We start from the raw sequence: 22,178 nt of genomic DNA on the forward strand, positions 1-22,178 counted from the left end.
TATCTGCTCACACATGAACATCATCTACAGCTGTGTTTTATGATCTCCTTCCTAGCGGTAATTCTCAGGTGACAGTATAACATGATGTAGTCTGGACAAGAAACCAGTGGACATTTGTCATATTTGCGTTTAAACACCTAGTATGCATTAGTTGAGTAGTACACTGGGCTTCCCTTCACATTGTATTAGCTTCCGGCACCCGTGGGAGTGAAGGTGTAGCCACACAGCATGACAGTGTCAATCTACATGCTGAGATTAAATTAGTATCTGTCATCTCACACATGTGCACCGACAATAAATTAAAACAAGCTGACATTTAAATAAATGAACTTTTGTAAACCTTTGATTTGCCATGACATATAGGATGGAGCAAGTTTTACATCAATTAATTAAATCCACACAACGAGAAAGGTAATTTTTCAGGGAAACATTTTCCCAATAAATTCATCAAAATGCTGATTCTCTAGTAACCAATGGTGAATCAGGTAATATGCAACTTCCTAAATGGCACTCTCTGTAAATATAAGAAATGTCCACAAATAATACATTCAAAAGAAAAATTGACGAGGAACAAGAATAGGTTCACATACAATGAACAATGTCTGGGGATGGGGAGAGCTACGGCTAGAGATGGTTCCTGTGAATTCAGACTTTAGTCTAGGAAGCTAACCTGCCTGAGTCAGGTCTCTGTTCTATTGCTTAGCCTCCTTAAGAACATACGGTACCTACTTCTCTGTGCATTATTTTCCTCAAATATGGGGGTAGTGTAAGGATAAAACCAATATTCCGAGTTCTATTGAGGATGATGTAAATGCGTACATTGATAGCTCTTTCAGGAGATCTTGGAATTAACAAAACACAGTGCCCTACATTACTAATGTCATAAGACACTATGACCAAGAAACTTATTTAAAAATGTTTATTGAGACTCAAGGCTCTTGAGGGTTATAGTCCATGATCATCATGGCAAAGAAAATGGCAGCAGGCAAGTAGGGATAGCACTTGAAGAGTTGCTGAGATCTGATGTTCTGATCCATAGTCATGAAGCAGAGAGAGCAGGGGCTAAGTGGGAATAAACAGGCTTTTGAAACCTCAAAACCCACCCCACCGAAATATATTCTACAACAAGGTCATACCTCCTAATCCTTCGCAAACAGTTCCACCAACTTTGAAAATAAGCATTGAAATATATAGACCTATAGAGCCATTCTTATTTAAACCACCATACATGGGTATTAGTGGCATTTATTGGGCAAATGATATAGAGATGGAACCATTTCAAATACTAACCAAATAAGTATAAAAGTTCTCATTTGGTAGATGTTCGCAGCCAACCTTTGGACTGAGCACAGGGTCCCCAATGGAGGCATTAGAAAAAGGACTGAAGGAACTGATGGGGTTTACAACCCCATAGAAAGAGCAACAATATCAACCAACCAACCCCCCCCCCCGAGCTCCCAGGGACTAAACCACCAAACAAAGAGTACACATGGAGCGACCCATGGCTCCAGCTGCATGTGTAGCAGAGGATGGCCTTGTCAGACATCAGTGGGAGGCGAGGCCCTTGGTCCTGTGAAGGCTTGATGTCCAAGTGTAGGGGAGTGCCAGGGCAGGGAGGGGGAGTTGGTGGGTGGTTAGGGGAGCACCCTCATAGAAGCAGGGTGAGGGAGGATGAAATAGGGAGTTTTGTGGGGATAGGAAAAGTGGATAACATTTGAAACGTAAAGGAAATATCCAATAAAAAAAGTTCTCATTTTTGTCTGACTGTTTCTATTATTTGTTATGTGTTGAGTATATAATCAGAAGGGTAGTCCACAAGACCCTAGATCTAAAATTATGACAAGATGTCTATAATATTTGTTAGAAGATCTTGAGAGAAAAACACTGGGGATTTTAGTATTGAGGGAAAACAAGTATTGAGATCATCAAATCCTACTGAAATCCTAAAAATATTTGCATTTCGTTATTGCTCCAGAGTTTCTTATTCCAACTTCTTGCAAGGTAATCTAGATCCTTTCTTACATTATAAATGCAGGCTTTAGTATAGCGAAGGCATCTGAGAACTCTTTCCTCTTTACAGAGATCAAGTTACTAATCCATAAGGACAGGTCTTCATGTGTGTCTGAAGTACTACACATCATAACTAATGCCGAGGAGACAAACTAAGGAGACAACAGAAAGGTAAACAAGAGGCAGCAGGCGCATTCACATGAAGAAAGCAGACGGAGGAGCCAGCTCTGTACGATCACAAAATCACTGAGCAAGCTCTTTGACTCCCCCAGGCTTTACGCTTCTCCTGTAGAAACTGGAATTGCTAACAGGCTGGTTTTAATAGAGTAAAAATAGAGAATGTTTCCTGCTCCTCAGGAAGCACTTCCTCAATTAGTTTAATTATATATATGTACATACACATATATATTCATTCCACATATTGTAACTCAGACTCCTCTTTAAATACATTTGTATAGATAGCCATATTTCTCTGTCAAAGGAAACAAGATATGCTGCTGGAGTCCATTTAATACACACTCCTGTTTTCAAACAAGCCAACACACAAAAAGTACTCCCAGTCAGTGTATATTGATTAACACATAACTTGGGCCCTAAACATTGAACAAAGTCACTGATAACGGTTATACCAACCTGGACTGTGTGGAAAGCCATGTGTTAGGCAGCTCTGCCCTGACTGGCTCACTATAATAAACACATACTATTTCCCTGATTTAGAGAGTTAGCAACTCAATCTTAATAAAATAAATGTGAAAGTCTGGGAACCAAAACTACTGCCATGAGATATAGATGTGGCCTGAAAGTAGAAGATAGAAAGCTCTGTCGACTCCTGCATGGAAAGTGTGGTGACTGAGACCTTGTGTGAAATGGCAGCTAACTCCTGCAGGCCCTGGAGGGTGGTGCTGGCCCATAGTACAAGCACAGCTGTGAGCTACATCATTGGCTATGTATTCATGAGGGAGACCCCCCATACAAGGACATTTTCACACATCAGTTTGAGTGTTTGCTTCTATTCTATAGCCTTTTCCTTACAGCTGAATAGTAATTGGGTTTTGTAGGAAAACTACTCTTTAAAATAAACAATTAGACACGAGCCACTCTTTGCTGTTCTCCTGGAGCCAGGACTGCGAAGAGACCCTGCCTTCCACTGGAATGGGATCTGGGACACTGATTTTGGCCACTCACCCTCACCAATAAGTTTCTCTGACAGAGACACTGCAGGAGTGTGGCCCTTTAAAAGTGCATGCTTGCATCTCAGTCAGAACTGCCTCAGGCTTCCTCTGCAGCCTAGTGTCTCTTGGCAGAGTGCTGATTGCTCTGGACAAGAGAGGAGAAAGATGAATATGTTTCTTCTCAGAGATACTGTATCTCGATTTGGCATTTTATTTATCTCAACCTTTAAGCTTATCTTGCCTCAAATGGTAAAACTGGCTTTACCCCCACAAATCTCCAGGCTTAATCCACTCTCATTTTCAGATGGTGTTCAGGTGCAGTTAACTGTTCTGTGTCTGATCACCCAGTCCCTCTCGGTTTGACTCCCTGCATGAACAATGACACTACACAAAACAAAGTCAGCAACTTGCTCTAGGAGAACCGCACAATCGATGGCACTGTGAACAGCAAGTAAATCTCATTAATTGGGAACAATGGTAGCCTGTCATCCCTGTCCCTTAGATCCAAAGAGCTATAAGTCCTTAGGACATCAGTACAAGGTCAACTGCCTCTTGGTCCCCATCTACACCAATACCCAGAGAGCATTTGACACTTGACTCTTGATTATTTATCTGGTAGAACTTTCAAACAGTAAAGTTCAACTGAAGGTTCGGATCTACTTGTTGGACATTTCTCAGTTGCTAATAAACATTATTGCTCTCTGTCTGTCTCCATCTCTGTCTCTGTCTCTCTCTCTCTCTGTTTGATTGTTTATATGCATGGGTGTGTTGGGATATGGACATGCACATGGATGCTTGTGCTATGTGTATAACAGAGGTCAGATTTCTGTACTCATCCTTCATCACTGCACATCTTACTTTTGAAAACTGAGTTTTTCATTGTACTGAAAGAACTTAGTTACTTGGCTAGTCTGGGTGACTGCCAGTCACTGGTAATGTTCCTGCCTCTGCCATTTTTACTTTATTAACCTCCCTAAGAATGGAAAACACACTCTTAATACATCTCATCAGAAAGAAAGAAGAAAGCTCACACCGAACTTTGGTGGTCTAGCACCATCTTCTGCTGTGCCTCTCTGTGCATGTTCCACACTGTGGGTAGACTGTTGTGCCCGCTCAAGCCTTCTGTCCCTTTGAGACCAGGCTGAATGTCTTTTAGTAGTCTAATGTGCACTCTGCACTGTTTATGACAGATGCACTGTAGGGGAAAGGTCACTTTTATTCTTATGAATTCATGAATGCTAGAAAAAGCTGTCAAGGAGACACAAACCTACAGAGTCATGAACATTCAGATCAAGGCTTACTGAAATTAAATAATGCACTAGGTGCCCCTGGCAGCTAATGTGCTAAAGAACTCCATGATTATCAAGACACTGAACAAAATACCCACGCTTTCGGTTTTCTGCTGGGTATTACCTCTGGCCCACCCCTCGACTTCATGTAGACAAAACTTCATCTTCTCTCTGGAATTATCAGATGGCATGGGGGTAACCATTCAGAGAGAGTGCTTTGTTGTTGTTGTTGTTGTTTTGTTTTTTCTTTTTGTTTTTTCTTTTGGATTTGAGGAGTTGTGGTAGGTATTGCCACCTGATATAGGCTGGTGAGAAGGGAAAATTTTAGTGTAACAAGAAAAGACCACTTAATAAAAAAAAAAATTGCCGGGCCTGGTGGCGCAGGCCTTTAATCCCAGCACTCGGGAGGCAGAGGCAGGAGGATTTCTGAGTTCGAGGCCAGCCTGGTCTACCAAGTGAGTTCCAGGACAGCNAGNGCTATACAGAGAAACCCTGTCTCGGAAAAAATTAAAAAAAAAAAAAATTGTAAAATCGACTGTATTTTGTCTGAGGGTTTGTCTGTTTTGACTTCAGACTGGTAACAATCCAACAGCATCGTTGTTCAGATATTCACCAGATACTCCGCCCCTAAATGATCTGTATCCATTCATTTGACAGGGCATGTTTTCCACACAATCTGTATGTGTGTTTAGTACAACATGAATCTCTGAGATAAAAGCAAATAGACATACAGAGGGCTGTGTGCCCACCTCTGTGCTGCTAGGGACCGCACCATGGACTGCAGACTGGGAAACCTGGAGAAGCCTGCTCCTCGAGGCCGAGGTGAGCGGTCTACAAAGAGAAGCCCCGTTCCTCCTCCTTCCCCCAGGTGTCCAGATCAGTGAGAACCATGCCCATCAAGATAGAGCAGCACCTCAGGAAGGGTACAACACAACATTCTCACTGTCTGTCCCATCTCTAGAGGAAAGAATGACAAGAAAGGAAGGCATGCTTCTAAGCAGGAACCTCCCCACCAGGAAACTGGAACTTCTAGAGACAGCAAGAGCAGACCTCAGGCTCCCACAGCACAGTAATTAGTGGCCTCATTTATCTACATACCTCCAAAGCGAGCTCTCCGTGATGCTCCCCAGGTTATAGTCATAGAGCTTTGTCAAAATGAGAATCACCTGAAGGCAGAAGAAGAAATCACGGTTAGTCTCAAACAATTACAATCTCTTAGAACTGAGATGGCCCAGGGGAGGGCTTTAGGATTCCTTTAATGGGCGCTTAACATAATTGAATGAATTGTTACTGCTTTACTGCCTGCTGTCTGGGGAAGGGCTGACAGCCTGGTACAGATCATCTCTGGTCAGCTGCCCTGCCCACCACTCTCGGGAGGCCCCCAGAGCCAGTGCTACCTGTTTTCTCAGGTATTTCTTGTCCTGGTGGACTTAATACTCTTCAGGAAGCTTACAAAATCATAAAATATGAACACTTCAAGTAAGCCCCTCAGTAAATGTTCAAGAAAGGTCAGTGATAAAGTTCCTTAGCTCCCACAACTGAGTCACATGGGCCAACATCCTTGATTCCCGAACCCCAGGATACCCTTTCTTCTTTGTGAGTTTGATGAACTGTTTCTTCTGAATTCAGAGTCAGACAGGATATACAACACCTCATGAGAGCAAAGCATCAACATTGTAACTGGGCAGGTTTGGGGCACACGATCCCCAGGACTTATACTGTTGGGTATGGGGAGACTTCCAAATTAGGAGCAGGTTCTGGGAAAGAACATATACTGAAGAAATTCCCTTTAGCTTCACAGCAAACGCCCTTTCATTTGTTACCTGTTTCCAGCCCCACTTGGAGGAAATCAAATTCTTTTCCACATTTGTTCAGAATGTGAAAGATCTCAATTACTCATCCTAGAACACAAGCTGGGAGACTACAGTCCAAGTAGTACAAAACCTTCTCAAAAAGAAAAAGGGAGTTTCCGAGACCCCACCCTTGCTTTGCCAAGCTGCTGACAGTCTCCGCCATCACAGCAGTTTGAGGAGGACAACAACTTCTTTGGCATCTGTCACCAGGAATAGGCTCTACCTGACCTCCTGGAGTACCCTGGCCCCAGGGCATCTGTGGACACAGAACAATACAACTTGTTCCTAAACGCTGAAAGTTCTTCCGCTGAAAGTTCTTCCACCACCTGCTTCTGCTTCAGATAAGAGGAAGGTATGTTCTGGGTCTATCCATTATTCTGGTATTCATATCCTGGCACTAGAACTTTGGACCCTGCTATAAGGTTTGCAACTCAGCAGAAAACCATTCAGACCAACGAACTGGATTTTCTCTGAAGGCCTTGGGGTCAATTCTTGCTACAGTGAGTACAGAATGCTCTAACCTTGAATTCTGAGGCAGTGGTTGCCCAAGCTTGCTAAATCCTGCCAAATTCCAGGTTACTGGCCCAGTGCCTCATTTAGGAGGCATGACCATCCATGATCCTTAACTCTTCCCAGCTAAGTCAACCAGGCCTCCTTTCTAGAAAATGAGCACTGTGCTTACCGGAACTCCAGGGGACATCCCTACAGACCTGTCCTCTAAAGGCATGTTCTCCCAGCCCACAGTAGGAGCTGCCACCAACAATCTGTTCCAGCTCCCTTCTTCAGCAAGGCGAGAGCATGGGTGAGGTGTGAGGCACCCTATGGATACATCAGATGGTGTGCCTGTGGTGGGGCATATGCGAAGTGCTAAATTTCAATCAGGGATGCTGATCAACGGCAGCAGGGTGGCTGTTTGTATGAGGACAGAGAATGATGTTGTGACTCCACCTCAGTGTGATTTTTGCCAAATAGTCCTATAAATCCCCCACCAAGAGAATAGGGGTATGGGCAGAAAGCATTTCTAGGTAGTTGCCCTCATGATACAATATAGCAGTGAACTAAATAATGAAGCTCAGCTGGTCACAGGCCATGGCTCCCATTCATGTGACAAGGGACTTTAGAGGTGCCCAGGGGTGGGAACCCTTTAACCCAGTGTGAAATGGTGTAAGCCTACCCGCCCACATACACAGTGATTGTTTAAGCAATTCCCAGGGCATGTGTGCACGAAAGGGAAAATCTGTTCCCTGCTTCCTCTTGCTGGGCTAGTAAAACTAAAACTAAAACTAAAACTAAAACTAAAACTAAAACTAAAACTAAAACTAAAACTAAAACTAAAACTAAAACTAAAACTAAAACTAAAACTAAAACTAAAACTAAAACTAAAACTAAAACTAAAACTAAAACTAAAACTAAAACTAAAACTAAAACTAAAACAAACAAAAAAAAAACAAAAAAAAAGAAAAGAAGAAAGAAAGAAAGAAAGAAAGAAAGAAAGAAAGAAAGAAAGAAAGAAAGACAGACAGACAGACTAGTGATACAGACCGGCAGTTTATCAATAGTGCACAGGGGAACATCCTCTATAACATTACACTGCATAGCTGCTCAAACCAATATAATTGTTCTGTTTTTTAGAAACTAAGCAGAAAAAGAAAAGGTGAAATGTTAGCTTCGGGTTATGTGTTTCCTTGATTATCTGAGGTCCATCTTCCCTGCATTTTCTAGTTTGGGTGTACACATTACTCACACCCACATAGCACACACACACACACACACACACACACACACCTGAGAACATTGTTGCTCCTACTAAGTTTATGATTTAATGTCATACTCTTGAACTAATGAAATCCATATATGAAAATTGCTTATGGAGTGAATATCAATGATCAGTTATTTATTATTCAAGGGAATTTTATTCATGTTGATTTCTTTAATATCTGCAAATACACAAAACTGTAAGAGGATAGTACCGGAACGGGCAAACAATTGCTTTTTTCCAGTTCTCACTCTGGATCAGTGATTTGGTCTGTGACCCCTTTAATATGTGAGGATTTTGCTAAATAGCAGTACTAATCAGAAAAGGAGGATAACAAACCAGTAGACAATTTCACATTTGTCCATAGCATTGTATCACTTAACTGTCCGGCATCGAGGTGTGAGTAATGTGTACACCCAAACTAGAAAATGCAGGGAAGACCATAGCCCACCTCAGAAGAAAATGGGGATATACCTACTTATTTTTCAGTTGTTCATAATCTGTAGTCTTCTTCTTCTTTTTTTTCTTTCTATGGAAATAAACTTCAAGGGAAACAAACTATGCTTCAGGCTCCTAAAGAGTGAGCAATCTGTGCCACAAGATCCTAAGGTCTCTTTCTTGATGCTCAGTAGCTCAATATCTGAATAATGCAGATGATGGCAGGATCTTTCACTACAAAACAACACAATTCAGGCTTGGATAGACAGGTGTTTCTGTAATCATGGCTGGCACCTGAGGAGAACTCACAATGTACCACCCACCTCAGGCTGATAAGCTCTGTCTCCTGAGGTGGGCTATGGTCTGCCTCTGGTGAGCGGGGATAGGCCTAACTGAAGGCAACAGCAGGCTAGGATAAGACGGAAGCCGAGGTGGGCTATGGTNGGAAGCCGAGGTGGGCTATGGTCTGCCTCTGGTGAGCGGGGATAGGCCTAACTGAAGGCAACAGCAGGCTAGGATAAGACGGAAGCCAGTTCTCTTCTCTGTCTCTGTCTCTGTCTCTGTCTCTGTCTCTGCCTCTGTCTCTCTCTCTCTCTCTCTCTCTCTCTCTCTCTCTCTCTCTCTCTCTCTCTCCAGCTTCCAGTGTGCCTAGAGGTTTCTCCATCATGTAGCTAAAAAGGCCATCTAACTGCTTACCCCAACAGCTTTTGAGAGAACATTTGGGTTGCTACAAGACTGAAGCCAATACTGAGACAAAGAACTATAAAATCTCAAGAGATCTGGAGTTTGAATGTTTAGATGAAAAATAGGTGTTCTCAACCGGGTTACTGTTTTTGTATTCCAAATTTAGTAAAAAGAAGAAGCAAGTGAGCATGCTGCCGTTCCTTGAAATCTGCATGTTCCATATTGGGTCTTTACTTCAGCAGTCTTTAGTCAACTTTTCTACTTAGAAATTTTCATTCTTCCAGGGAGTCTGGAATCCCCTGAGAATCTGACCTGATACCAATCTATGGGCATAAAACAATGACTAGAAGTTTAATGATACCATTGATCTTCTCTGAATCCTAAAAGGGTAAGAAACTCAAGAATGAGAACTTATTCAATTCTAGGAAAATAAGGTCTTCGTTTAGAAGTAGGAACAGTGGGCTTGAAATTTGTGCACATTAAACTCAATCAACATTTGGTAAGGCTTGCTAAAAGCCAGGAACCAAAAAAAAAAAAAAAAAAAAAAAGTACTTTGAAGAGGCAGGAGGGAGAATGAGAGTTAGTACCAGTCCCCAGAGACTCAACAAAAAGAGAAAAAGGCCGAAGCATGGTGGGAGCCCATCCCACCCTTTCAGAAAGTGAGCAAGAGTGGTGTCATCAGTAATGAGCCTGTAGAAGAGAAGGCAACCCCTGAGTGCATGCAATGCAGACAGAGATGACAGACTGGATTTTAAGGAAAAGGAGCCTAAGGATAGCAGTATAAAGGTGTACGAGTCCAGAGAGCTCGAGTTTACCTCAGAGGATGAATAGGAGTATACAGAATACAGAACAGAGAGATAGGCTTTGTCTCTGCCAGGAGATGCTTAAGCATTAGCTTAGAGATGTTCTTTACTGGAAAGGGAAAGGGTATAGAATCAGGGCATGAGCTCTGGAGTTCTGAGCTAGCTACACTAGTCAAGAGATAGCCATTAGCACAAAAGCCAGATCCCACAATCCACCCAATGGAGATTTCTGTTTTTTTCTTACAGGAGGAGTTGGTGCAGTTCCAGAAATGACTTAGCATGACAATGACATCAGCCCCAAGAGATGTCCACCTGCTCTCTCCCACACGGCCAACACTAGGTCCCTTTTCTGTCTGTCGAGCTCTCTGGACTTCAACATATTTGCAGGCAGCCACAGAATTTCTTCACTCTTGGATTTCTCTATATCCAGCAGATTAACACAGGGTCTTCAATATTCCACAACACATTTTGCTTTTGTTGTGGTATTGGTTTCTAGTTGTGGAGTTTACTAGATTTGCATCACCCAGATAAAGAAGCCTGAAGTGATTACTGTCATGCGGACAAATTGGTTTTGCCCTGAGGTATGGAGGTTTCACACCATGGTCAGCTGGCTTCCTTCTTGTGAGGGCAGTTGAAAGGGAAGGCTATCAAGGCAGTTGAGTGCAGGATGGAGTAGAGCTGTTTAAAGAGAGGAGGTGCCAGGGTCCAAATACGCCCTTCAGATAAGACCCTTGCTCTCCCACCCTTCTGAGAAGCCTCATCATATAAAGACTACCACTTTCTGTAACATGGGATACTTAGAATAGAAAGGTACACGTTTTACATTTTCATTGACTTCAAGACAATGACAGGTTAAAGTCTTTTGTTTTATGTTATTATTGGTGTGTGTGTTTGTGTGTGTGTGTGTGTGTGTGTCTGTGTGTGTGTCTGTGTCTGTGTGTTTAGGATCAAAGCTGGGAGTTTGCACACGTCATCTTATTTAGCTACATCCCCAGTGCTTTGGTTCATTCACAGCATAATTTTATCTTTAAACTTTGGGAACCCTAATTAAGTCCCCTCATGAGCTGATCTTTCCATTTAACTTCCTAAAGAACTTGTTTGAGAGCAGATCAAGGACTTCCAGTGGTGAATGAACACACAGTCTTTTTGCAGATGGATTCCAACAGATTATTTTATGCTATCATTATCATGGAGGATGTAAATGGATGTGTAATTGCACAACTTTTGACTTATCAAAAGGAATGGGATCAATAATAGCTAAACATCATTAAAGTGTGACAAAGGGAACATAAAGGTTGTGATACACATACTCGCATGTGAGCGCACATGTGCACACACACACACACAGGAAGGACTCAATTAAAAGTAGTGTAGCAAGTACAAGCACAATTAAAGAATTAAAAATCAGTAAAAAGAGTGAATTGAATGTGGTGTATTAGGTTATGCAAAAAGCATTTAACTTTTTTTTTTCTTTTTTGCCTCTGGAAGTCACTTAATCCCCCAAATGACCTTCATGTTTTGTGGCAGCCCCCACACAATTTACTGTAATGTTTATCTATGTAATATCCTCCACATGACTCTGAAATTAAGTGAGTCAAATAACTACTGCATCTCCTCTAGGGAAGTAAAAGACAAGACAACCCACAGTGCTTCTGTGGAGACAGGGATGTGTAGCTAGCTAATTGAACACAAGGCACGGGCAAGCGGCAGTACATGAAGGGCCCTAAAGGGAAGTGCAGAACCTTCTCTAGTAAATTTCCAGTGTTCTTTCTCTGAATCTATTCCCCTGCTGACTAGAGGTCATTTGCAGCTAACACTTAAGGCTAACACTTAACCCTACCCCCAGCAGCGAAGAGTTATCCAGATGCTGACACAGGAGAAAAATCAGCCCCCTCTCTCCACCCGGGTCTTCTGACCAGCAAGAGAACATCTGTAATAATAGACATTTGGAACCTACTCCTAAAAATCCAAGAACTGGATATTTGACAGACAAACCCAAGCTTATCAAATCTGTTTGATGTAAGTTGCTTTAAAAAAAAAAAAAAAGAAAGAAATCTTTCAAAACAGAAGATTTATGATGTTTCCCACACTTAGGGATAACTCTAAAGCATACTTTCCCTCCAAAATCTATGGATGTCACAGTACCAAGCAGGGTGGTTTGGTGGCACCTGAGCACTGTGCTTTTCTTCTTCTTTCTCCTCATCTGCTACTGAGTAATAAGATGTCAAAGTCAGACCCATATGCTCATCAAGAAAATAATGTTAACTGTTTTATATCCTTCTTTCTTCTCTTTGTGACTCATTTTGTCCTAATCAATGCACCATGTGGCATCCTCTCCCTGGAGTTAGGAGAAAGGAGATTCTAAACCAGGTATTTGCCTTAGAAAAGAGCTAAATATTTCCACAAGAACAAAGACAGAAATGTACTAAAAGGGAATAATTACACTTAATAGGAAGACAAAAAAAAAAAAAAAGGATTTTTAAACAAGGTTTCTCTACACGTGGAAAACAACATGTCAAAGAAATTAAATAGTCCAAGATATCCAAAGCCAAATCTCAAAGATATAAAGATAATTTGGTCTAAAGAACAAAGACAAAAGCAGGTAAATTAATGTCCTGTTAGGGAACTACGAGTCTGTGAAGTATGAAGAATATGCTCTCCTAAACTACAAACCGAGCATCTTGTCCCTGTTCCCCTGTCCTTCCCTGTCCCCCTTACTGCTTAGCGGGGAAGGGACATAATATCCTCCATTAAGTCAGTTCCTATTCTTGGGGGCATGTCAGAGGTAAGGCCAACGTATGGTACGTATTTATATGAAATTTGAAGAAATGAATGAACTTTGAAAAATTCAGGTCACTTCGTACTTAGGGGCAAACCTAAGAGAATAATGATCACTTTATCTGCAAGATGATAAGAGAATATCCCTTGAGTCATGTTTCCCTCTAAAATGTCAATAAAGAAGAGAGACAGAGAGGGGTAGGGAGAGGGAGAGGGAGAGGAAGAGGGAGAGGGAGAGGGAGGGAGGAGAGAAAAAGGGACAGAGAAAAGGGCCAATTGCTCAAGTCAGAAAGGTATAAGCAGGACTTGATAGGAGAGAGAAAGAAGAGATATGAGCAATAGTTATACCCTCCCAAACTCCTTACTCAATGGTCTGAGAAAGACAGATTTGTTGGTTCTTCCATCATTTTCTGTTAGAATCATATGCCGTCTCTAAATGTTAAGCCTCTTGTTGTGTAACTCATACACAAAGGGAACACACCGTTAGGCAGCAAACTGCATGTTAATGATGAAGGACCCTCTGCTCCAGCACTTCCTTTTACTTAGATTTAACATCATGGGACACAGACACAACGAAGCTTTCCTTTCCTGCTTCCCCATATTGGTTTTACACTGCCTTTCACGGTTCTGAGAAATCAACTCCATTCTATAATATATGATTTTTCAAAATTATTACAAGAAGTAAAGACGTGAATATTGTGATGAGCCAAGTATCAGAATATGAATGGCACAAGAATATTAGAATTAAAATGAAAGTAATACTTATGGATCATATATGTGTGTGTGTGTGTATTTTCTTCAATTTTCTGTAGAACATGAAAAGAAAAGTAACAAGAATGAAATATCAGATATTATCAGATAAAATCACTGTTGGGTCCAGCATGGTCTTGGGAGGGGTGGAATGACATGGTTCCCATCCTTGGAACATGACTAGCAGCCGTGGGACTCCCCAAGTGTCCTGTGAGCTGCCATGAGTGTTACAGATTGCTGCTGTGGGCATAAGGCTTGCTTGTATAATACTGTACACATTTTTGCGTTCCTCCTTCAAGGAATGTCCCTGCTGACCAGGAGGTGAAGGTGTGGCTAACGTCTCAGCAAAATGGTCAGTGGTGGCACCTTCAGGACAAACATTAAGGCTGTGGAAAAGAACTCTAAAAACAGGGGTTCCAAATTGTATAATTTGTCAACTATAAAAACTATAAGGATGCAATATGAATTATATGAGGGGCTTCACAAATCTAAGGGAACAAAAGTGGCTGCGCTGTGAGCCAACTTGTCAGTAAGATACTAAGGGAGGAGATAGAGATTTAAAGAGTAGTGATGGCAAGAGGCCCCACCCAGCTAAGTTTCTTTCCTTTCTTTGTTTATGCTTACAGAGTCAAGTAGATTCCAGAGTCCAAGGTCAGCCTGGGACAAAGCTAATTTAGGTCTAGGCAAGGGCAGGACTCCTGATAAATCCACCCACCGATCTTACTGTCTGTGCTTGTGTTTGCTGTCTCTTCCTACAAATCAAGGGGCTGGGCTCATGGGATGCAGATTCATGGGACTATCAAAAGGGAACCTGGGATAAAGACTGAATTGATATGTAGGATAAAAAAAATTAAAAAAAAAAACTTAAAAAACAAAAACAAAAACAAAACTGGGCTTTTGATCCTCAAGAGATGAGCTAAGCCGAGAGTTTTTAGAATAGCCAGAAAGCTGTCTTGAAAGAACAGAACACAGAAAGCAGTCTAAACAGCTGTCTCGCAAGCACAACAGACCGAGACAGAGCGTACTAACAATTCGAAAAGCCATTGCAGTACAACAGAGGTTGGCAGCTTGGACCCACGATTTTATTAATTTATTTATTTATTTATTTATTTATTTATTTATTTTTGAGACAGGGTTTTTCTGTGTAGCCCTGGCTGTCCTGGAACTCACTCTGTAGACCAGGCTGGTCTCGAACTCAGAAATCCACCTGCCTCTGCCTTCCAAATGCTGGGATAAAAGGCGTGCGCCACCACACCGGGCCTGGACCCATGATTTGACTTGGGAAGTTTGTTTCACAGCTCCTGGACACTCCTCTCAGAATCCCTCTCCAAGCCGAGGCTGGTCCTTGGCAAATGACAACCTTCCTCTTCGTAAGGGAAAAACTGAGGGTAAGGAAGGTAGAGAATCATTTCACACACTTACAAACAATACTCAGTAAGCGATAGGAACTGACATGCTAATAGATGTTCTGTTCACCTCTCCCGAATGCATATGGTATTGTTGGACACAATTCATTTAAAAGAAAATTCACAACCTAAAATAGCTGGCATAAAACTGAAATTTAAGTAAAATCATTTTATCTGTATAAGTGTTTGCCTGCATATATGTATGTGTACTTTGTCTATGCTGTTCCCACAGAAGCCGAAAAGAGCATAGGGTCCCTTGGAACTAGAGTTACAGATGGTTATGAGCCAATACGTGGGTACTGGGAATGGACCTGAGGCCTCTGCAAGACTAGTAAGGGCCCTAATTGAGGAGCTATCTCTACAGCCCCCCATATAAATATAAAAATATATAATATATATAAATATAAAATTTCATATATTATATATATAATCTAAACTCATAGAAGTGAAGCATTTTTCATCTTTTAGTCACATAATCAATGTGACTAAATATATCAGATTCTGATTCTAAAGTTTTATAATGGCACAGGTTATGGTGTGTATAAAAATTAGAATGTCTTTATTCTTTTATAAGTCATTTGGTCATATTTTTAGAAGATTCATCTACTGAATGATGGAATATCTAAAAGTAAAGGATAATCCTTGTATGCTGTACACCATTTTGGTACACAAATCAGGGGCTTTACATATAAGATTGGGGCCAGAAATGATATAGGACATTATGAGATACATATAGGCTCACAGAAGCACAATGCAGCATTAGGCATTAGACACTGGGTTTTATTTGTTTTTTGAGGGGGGGGCTACAAGTGATGGTGTTTAAGGACTCTTAAGAAAATTATACAAAATTAAGAGTAAAATTAATTCCCCAAATAAATTTTATTTCAATAATAGTTAAACCATAAATGACCATTAGGTGTTTAATAATTCATATTATTCTCTTCTGAAAAGCCTTCAGGAGGATTAGCAGGAGTGGAGAAATAGAAATGCTTTCTGATGGCAGCCGGCCCCCCTCCCGCCCCCGCCCCTTTCCATCTGGAATAATCTACAGCTCCCAAACTCCAGCATTCACCAAATCCTTTGCCCATGGAGACTCTGAATCTTAAACTTCATTAGCTCCACTGTAAATTCACCTTCAGACAGGATTTCCCATTAGATGCTCATTAAGCCTTTTGCAGTCCTACACTATGAATCAGGCAACATGGACGCGCGCCCAGACTCTGCTGTAAACACGGTGGCACTGACGAAGTCAATATGCCTTTTCAGGCTTGCATTTTCTCCATGGTTACATTGGGCTTGCTGAGACCTCTTCCTCCTGCAAAAGCAGCCAGTGCTAAATGCCTTGACTTGCTCTAATCTTCAGAGCTGTTAGTATTCATCGCGCTAAGCACTCTGAGGCTTCCTTAACTCTATAATCCCCCTCTCCCCTAACTCTATAATCCACTTCTCCCCTCCAAGTATAACCAATCCTCAAATTCCATAAGAATCTAACTTCACACACTTCTCGGAAATACCGGTTTTCATGATGCTCTGAGGACAGCGCCCTCAGCTCTCCTTGCTGCTCCTTGTCACCCTTTGTCCTATAGACACCAGTTTAAAAAAAATGAAATGTTGCCACGTCTCTCCACCTTTTCAAATGTTTGAGGCTTCACACTAAAGCTAACTTCCAAATAGATAAAAGAGCTGAGCCAGACCCAATGTAGATTCTACCCTCCCCCTTAACTCAGCATCCTACCGAAGCTTTTTTACCTACAGTAAAAGTCTCTATTACAGGTGAACTTAAAACAGCTTCCTCCTGCCCTTGAATGTCAGTGTTTGTCAATGATCTGACAAGCCTAAGGCTTTTCTATCAGTGCTGAAGTTTTCCAGGCATTCGCAACATGTTCCAATTACATGGCTGTTGCTGCAGCCAGTCTCCTGAGTTTAGTGGAATTACAGAACATCCGGTAACCGCAAGACAAGAGCATTGCAGTTTCATCCAATTCCGATTTCAGGAATGGCACTCCAAATGCCTAGAATTTCCTCTTGAAAGCTTAGGCTGATTAAAAGATTAAATGCCACGGATAATTCAATGCTGCCTATCTCTTTTGTGAGGGACAAGTGGTTGTAAAACATGTCTATGATCCCATCCAAAGGTTTATTGATTTCTCTGTCCTTTAATTCAAGAGTGTTAGCTTTCATGCACAAATCTGCAGGATTCCTGAAGGTTGGCCAGGACACTGCAGAGAACTGCATTCATTCAGTGAGTTTCTTCTGTGTAGGAAAGGACAGCCTTGGATGAATAGCATGAATACAAACAAAACACATTAGGATAGAGATTTGGAACTAAATCTCATTCTAGAGTCTTGAGAAATCCTCAAAATTCTGCTCTGTGTAATGGGCAGAATGGCAAAGTGTGAACATGGAGCCGTGGTGGGGCTGACCGAACAAGCCTTGGTATTGTGGCTAAGACTCAGTTAATTCATCTAACCTTCATCATTTCTTATTAAGTACTCATTAATGACATCAGAGTCCCCTTTACTACCTGAACTGTATCATTAATTTGTTCAGCAGGTATGTCTCTTAAACAGTCTATATACTTTCGCAGCTACCCAAGAATGTCTTTCTTTTGTGTGCCCACATTCCCTCCTTCCTCCATCAAGATAAGCTAGCTAGCACATAGCTAGGAGGAGCGTGATCTGGTCTTCCATGATTACACTCCAAAACTTCAAATGTATGTCAGGCACAAGTTGGTGACCTTTTAAGGGAGGAAAGGGAAGACCTTGAAAATTTCAGTGCATACTCCTTTTTTTTCCAACAACAAAATGCTGGACTCTCTCAGTGTCTTGTGTTCTTTTCTACTCAATGTAAACCCTGGCCCTCTAATGTCTACCTAAAGTCTTAGGGGTACTAACCACACAGTACCCTTTGTTCTGCTAAGTGCTATCGGGAATGCCAATACATACCTGCTCTCCTAACACAATCTAGCCTCGTGGGACCCCAGGGCACAGTTATGACATAGATGATTTACAGACTATGCGCATGCGTTAGCATTAAGGAAATAAGAAGAAAGGGACAGACCTCGGTAAGCATGGGCAGAGTTCTTTCAAGCTTGTTCAGCGTTTTCAGCTGAGAGTCATGTAATCTAGGAACACCACAGACGGCAGATCTGTTAACCTTCTCCATGTATGAGCTAGAAAGCTGAGTGAATGGGTTTCACATAGAGATGGAGGGATACGCATAGGCTTGGGGCTGAGGTGGTACATATTTAAACATTTATTTATTTATTCATTCATTCATTTATTTATTTTTGGTTTTTCGAGACAGGGTTTCTCTGTACAGCACTGGCTGTCCTGGAACTCACTTTGTAGACCAGGCTGGCCTCGAACTCTGCCTGCCTCTGTCTCCTGAGAGTGCTGGCATTAAAGGCGTGCACCACCACGCCCCGGCTAAACATAGATTTTCTTAACCTTTGATCTAGAAGCAAGATGTGGACAATGGCCTTTGTTATGAATTCTAAGACTGGATGGGGGCTTATCTTAGCATTGCATTCTCTGTGGACTCTGTAGATGTGACAGGGAATATTCCGCCCCCCCCCCCTGCAGTGCCATCAACTAGCACAGGACACAGAGGAGTCCTACTTAGAAAAAACCCAACCATCAATTTGCTCTTTTGCTAACCTGAGACTTCATGCATTGACTATCACCCTGAGCTCCCTGGCTCACAGAGAGGATGATGCTTCACCCTCCGGAAGGAGGGTGAAGGGAAGCAAGCAATAAAGGGTACCTCGATGCGGCCCTGAAAATCAGATGCAGAAGCAGAGAAGTGTGTCACCGTCACTTTTCACACTCTAGAAACCTTCAGTTCTAAATACACATCAGCAAAATTTAGAAACCCAACATTTTGTCTGCTCCAGGAAATGCAAATCTTCCAGGAAAAGAACTCCCTTGGTTCCTGGACCTGAGGCACGGACTTTGCCATAGTGAAAGAAACCAGTTATGAGGAGCTGCAGTGTTCTTCATGTTGAAAAGGAGCACTAGGGGGTCCTGGTCCCCAGTCTGAGGGCTTCACTAAGTGGCTCACAAAGTGGCTGGGGGCAGAGGAAGCAGGCAGATCTGCTAGAACACTCTACCTCTGCAGGAGGTTAGAGGAAAAAGAAATTTATTTTCTTGAAAATGCAAGTTCTCTGCATTTCCTCTTCCTCCCCCCCCCCCTTCTTTTAAACTGTCCAAGATTAATGTGGCAAAAATAAAATGCCCTACAGGCTGCTTATTTTGACGCTTGCTACAGCACATAAAAGTGAAGAATTAGCATGGAATGAATAATTTATTTATCTCTTTACTGTTGTTTTAAACAAATCACTTCCATGAAGGCAATGTGTATTCAGGCAATAAATCACTGTTTAGCACTCTGTCACACGGAAAAAGATACCATTTGGCAGAATTATTGAATGGCAGTGCCTGGCAGGGAAGCAGGCCCAATAAAAGGAGAAAGGTTTAGTAAGTCCTTCTAGGACAGATTTCACAGGCAAGAGTGTGAGACCCTTTCCTTTACCCCAAAGGGTTGTGAGCACCTACTTGCAACATCACATCTGGTATTTTAGTAAGAACAGTATCATGCCAGTGCATAGAAAAATGATGTAAGGATTTGCTTCATGGGAATATGAAAAGGTTTCACTGGGATGATGTCATCACACTCATTGTTACTCAATCAATAGTCCAGTGGGGGTGGGGTGGGAGAGATTTCCCATTGAAGCATGTGTGAGAGACTATAACTGTGGAGCTGTCGTGATCTTTTCCTGGGAAGACATGAATAGATGTGTATTTACTGCAGTGAGGGCTCCAACATAGAGCAAAGAAATCATTCCACCCCCTTTAGTTTACTAAAAGAGTTAGTTTATTACCATTACGCATTGGAGTATGTGATGTGTTAGAATGGAGGGTCACATCTCAACAGCACATTAGGCAAGGCAGTTCCAAGTGGAAGCGGTTTTATTGGAAGGGAATAACAAAGTAGTGGCAGGGAGAAAAGAGGGGGCTAGAGAGTGAGGAAGGGGCATTTTCCTTATTTATATGGAAAATGATGTAACACAAGTAAAGGTGGGAAGTGAGCCAAGTGAATGCTGGGAATATGGTACGTGTTGTCTTGGCAACCATGCAGGTCGCAGATCACGCTGTTGTCTATGTGATGTCCTAAGTTTGGAATGTCCTGATGCCAACAGTATGTGTGAAGAGGAACGCACAGGAGCATGGATGACTGGAATGCAGATGTATAACCAAAGAAGGCCAACCAAACATGGGTGGCAAGTCACAAAGCTGCATCCCTGAAACTCCTTGTACAACTTGCAAGAAGATCTACTGGTGGGTGAGTCCCTTTTCCTAGCAATTGTTACCTGTAATGTTACCCTGTGAAATGGTCTTTTGAGTCTTGCTTTTTGAGGATACCTGATAGTTCAGTTCTGAGGAAATAACTACACAACAGAATCATATGAGTTGTAGACAAAGGTCAACATGTTGATACTGAACAAGTCAGTAAGGATGGATGTGAAATGAAATGAGAATGTCAGGAGACACTGAAAGGGGGAATTAACAGATATCTAGACTGACCTCAATGCATCCCAGACACTGTGTTATCTGAATAAGCCCCAGACTCTAGAACCCAAAGAAGTCAGTCTGTTAATGCTGCCGCTCAACTCCTGTGTTAACAAGTGAACACATCTATATCAGAACAATAGTGAGGAAAACTGAATCAGGTCAAAGAGGAAGGGAATGACCTTGACTCTCTTATAATAATATTATTAGACAGGGAAATCAATATGAAAAATCCCCAGAGTGAAATACTATATTAGGTCTCACGAAGGAAAGAAATATAACAGCTCTCATAGGAACAAAGATCTGTAGAGCACTAATTCTGAAACATCTCTTTATCGGGTAGTGATGTCTGAAGGCAGCCATCACTCTTGATGACAAATGATTCTTACAGGCTGGTGATTCCTAGAGTTACAGAAGGTCAAGGCTTGGTTCTGAACATTTGGAAGAGGAACAAAATATCCCATTCTATTGCCAACACCAGAAAGCTTAAGGACCATCCTATTTCCTTTGGTCCAAACAATATAAACAAAAACTTACCATCCTCAAGGAGCTTAAAGAACCTGAACTTTCCAATGTTACCTTTAGTGACTTGAGTGAGAATATAGCTTCTACCTTGGACAGTTTTGAACTTGCAAAACTCTTGCTTGAAGCTGAAAACAGAACTCTTAATTACCTCAACGAAGGGGACAAGGGACCGAGAAATGCCATCAGTTTGGTACCTCACATCACTTTAATGTTGCTTGTAGTTATTTTTAAAACTCTCGTGGCATCAGCATTTTGTCAGGCTCAAAGAAAAAATTCAACATTCTGTTGGCTACAAGCCAACAAGAAATGTTTCACCCTAAGGAAGAAATTAATCAAAGAACAGCTATCTATTAAATGCTTACTGTGTTCAAGGGAGAGCCAGTAATCCCTGGGAGAGAAAAAACAGATGCATGCAGTGTCATTACTGACACTCTGGAATTTACAATGCAGGTACAATCTAATTGTTACTATCCTATTCTGAAGCTCTCAGTCTCTGATTAACTCCCTATTCAATGCAGCATTCAGGGTTCTAGGGTTGTTGTTGCTGTTGTTGCTACTATTGCTGTTGTTGCTACTGCTGTTGTTGTTGTTGTTGCTGCTGTTGCTGTCCCTGTTGCTATTGTTGCTGTTGCTGTTGCTGGTGGTGCTGCTGTGGTTGCTGTTGTTGTTGCTGCTGTTGTTATTGCTGTTGCTGCTGTTGTTATTGCTGTTGCTGCTGTTGTTGCTGCTGCAGCTGTTGATGTTGTTGCTCCTGTTGCCACTGTTATTGTTGATGTTGGTGGTGGTGGCAGTGCTGTTGTTGTTGCTGCTGTTGCTGCTGCTGTTGTATTTCTTCTTTTTCTTCTTTATAAAAAAGATCACCTTTATAGTATTAGCTGTTCTCATTTCTTAGAACCCTGAAGTCTTGCAATTCTAACTTCTTCCTAATCTTTGAACCACCATGACATTTTTGAACCAAAAAGCATCCTCAAATTTTAATACTCAGCTCAAGTGTCAGCTAATCTGTGAAGCCTACCCAACTTGTCTGGATTGTTTCCCACTTATCTAAGCTTCCTTAGTCATATGTTTTTGTTATTTTCATTATATGTTGCCTCTGAATTTCCTTCAACTGTAACTTTGTTTGTTAGTAAAATAAAAATGAAAT

At 41.7% G+C, this 22,178-nt stretch overlaps 1 protein-coding gene across 5 annotated transcripts in view; it reads right to left on the reverse strand.

Annotated features, from left to right (window-relative positions):
- Positions 1 to 22,178, reverse strand: part of Sorcs1 (sortilin related VPS10 domain containing receptor 1) — a 501,662-nt gene that overhangs the window by 310,295 nt on the left and 169,189 nt on the right. For all 5 annotated transcript variants that reach the window (XM_021205280.2, XM_021205273.2, XM_029537410.1 and 2 more), the window contains exon 2: positions 5,570 to 5,637. In XM_021205280.2, the coding sequence (XP_021060939.1) occupies positions 5,570 to 5,637 (68 nt within the window). The remainder of the gene's footprint in view (positions 1 to 5,569; positions 5,638 to 22,178) is intronic.

Source organism: Mus pahari, chromosome 1, assembly GCF_900095145.1.
Source record: "Mus pahari chromosome 1, PAHARI_EIJ_v1.1, whole genome shotgun sequence".
Taxonomy (NCBI): domain Eukaryota; kingdom Metazoa; phylum Chordata; class Mammalia; order Rodentia; family Muridae; genus Mus; species Mus pahari.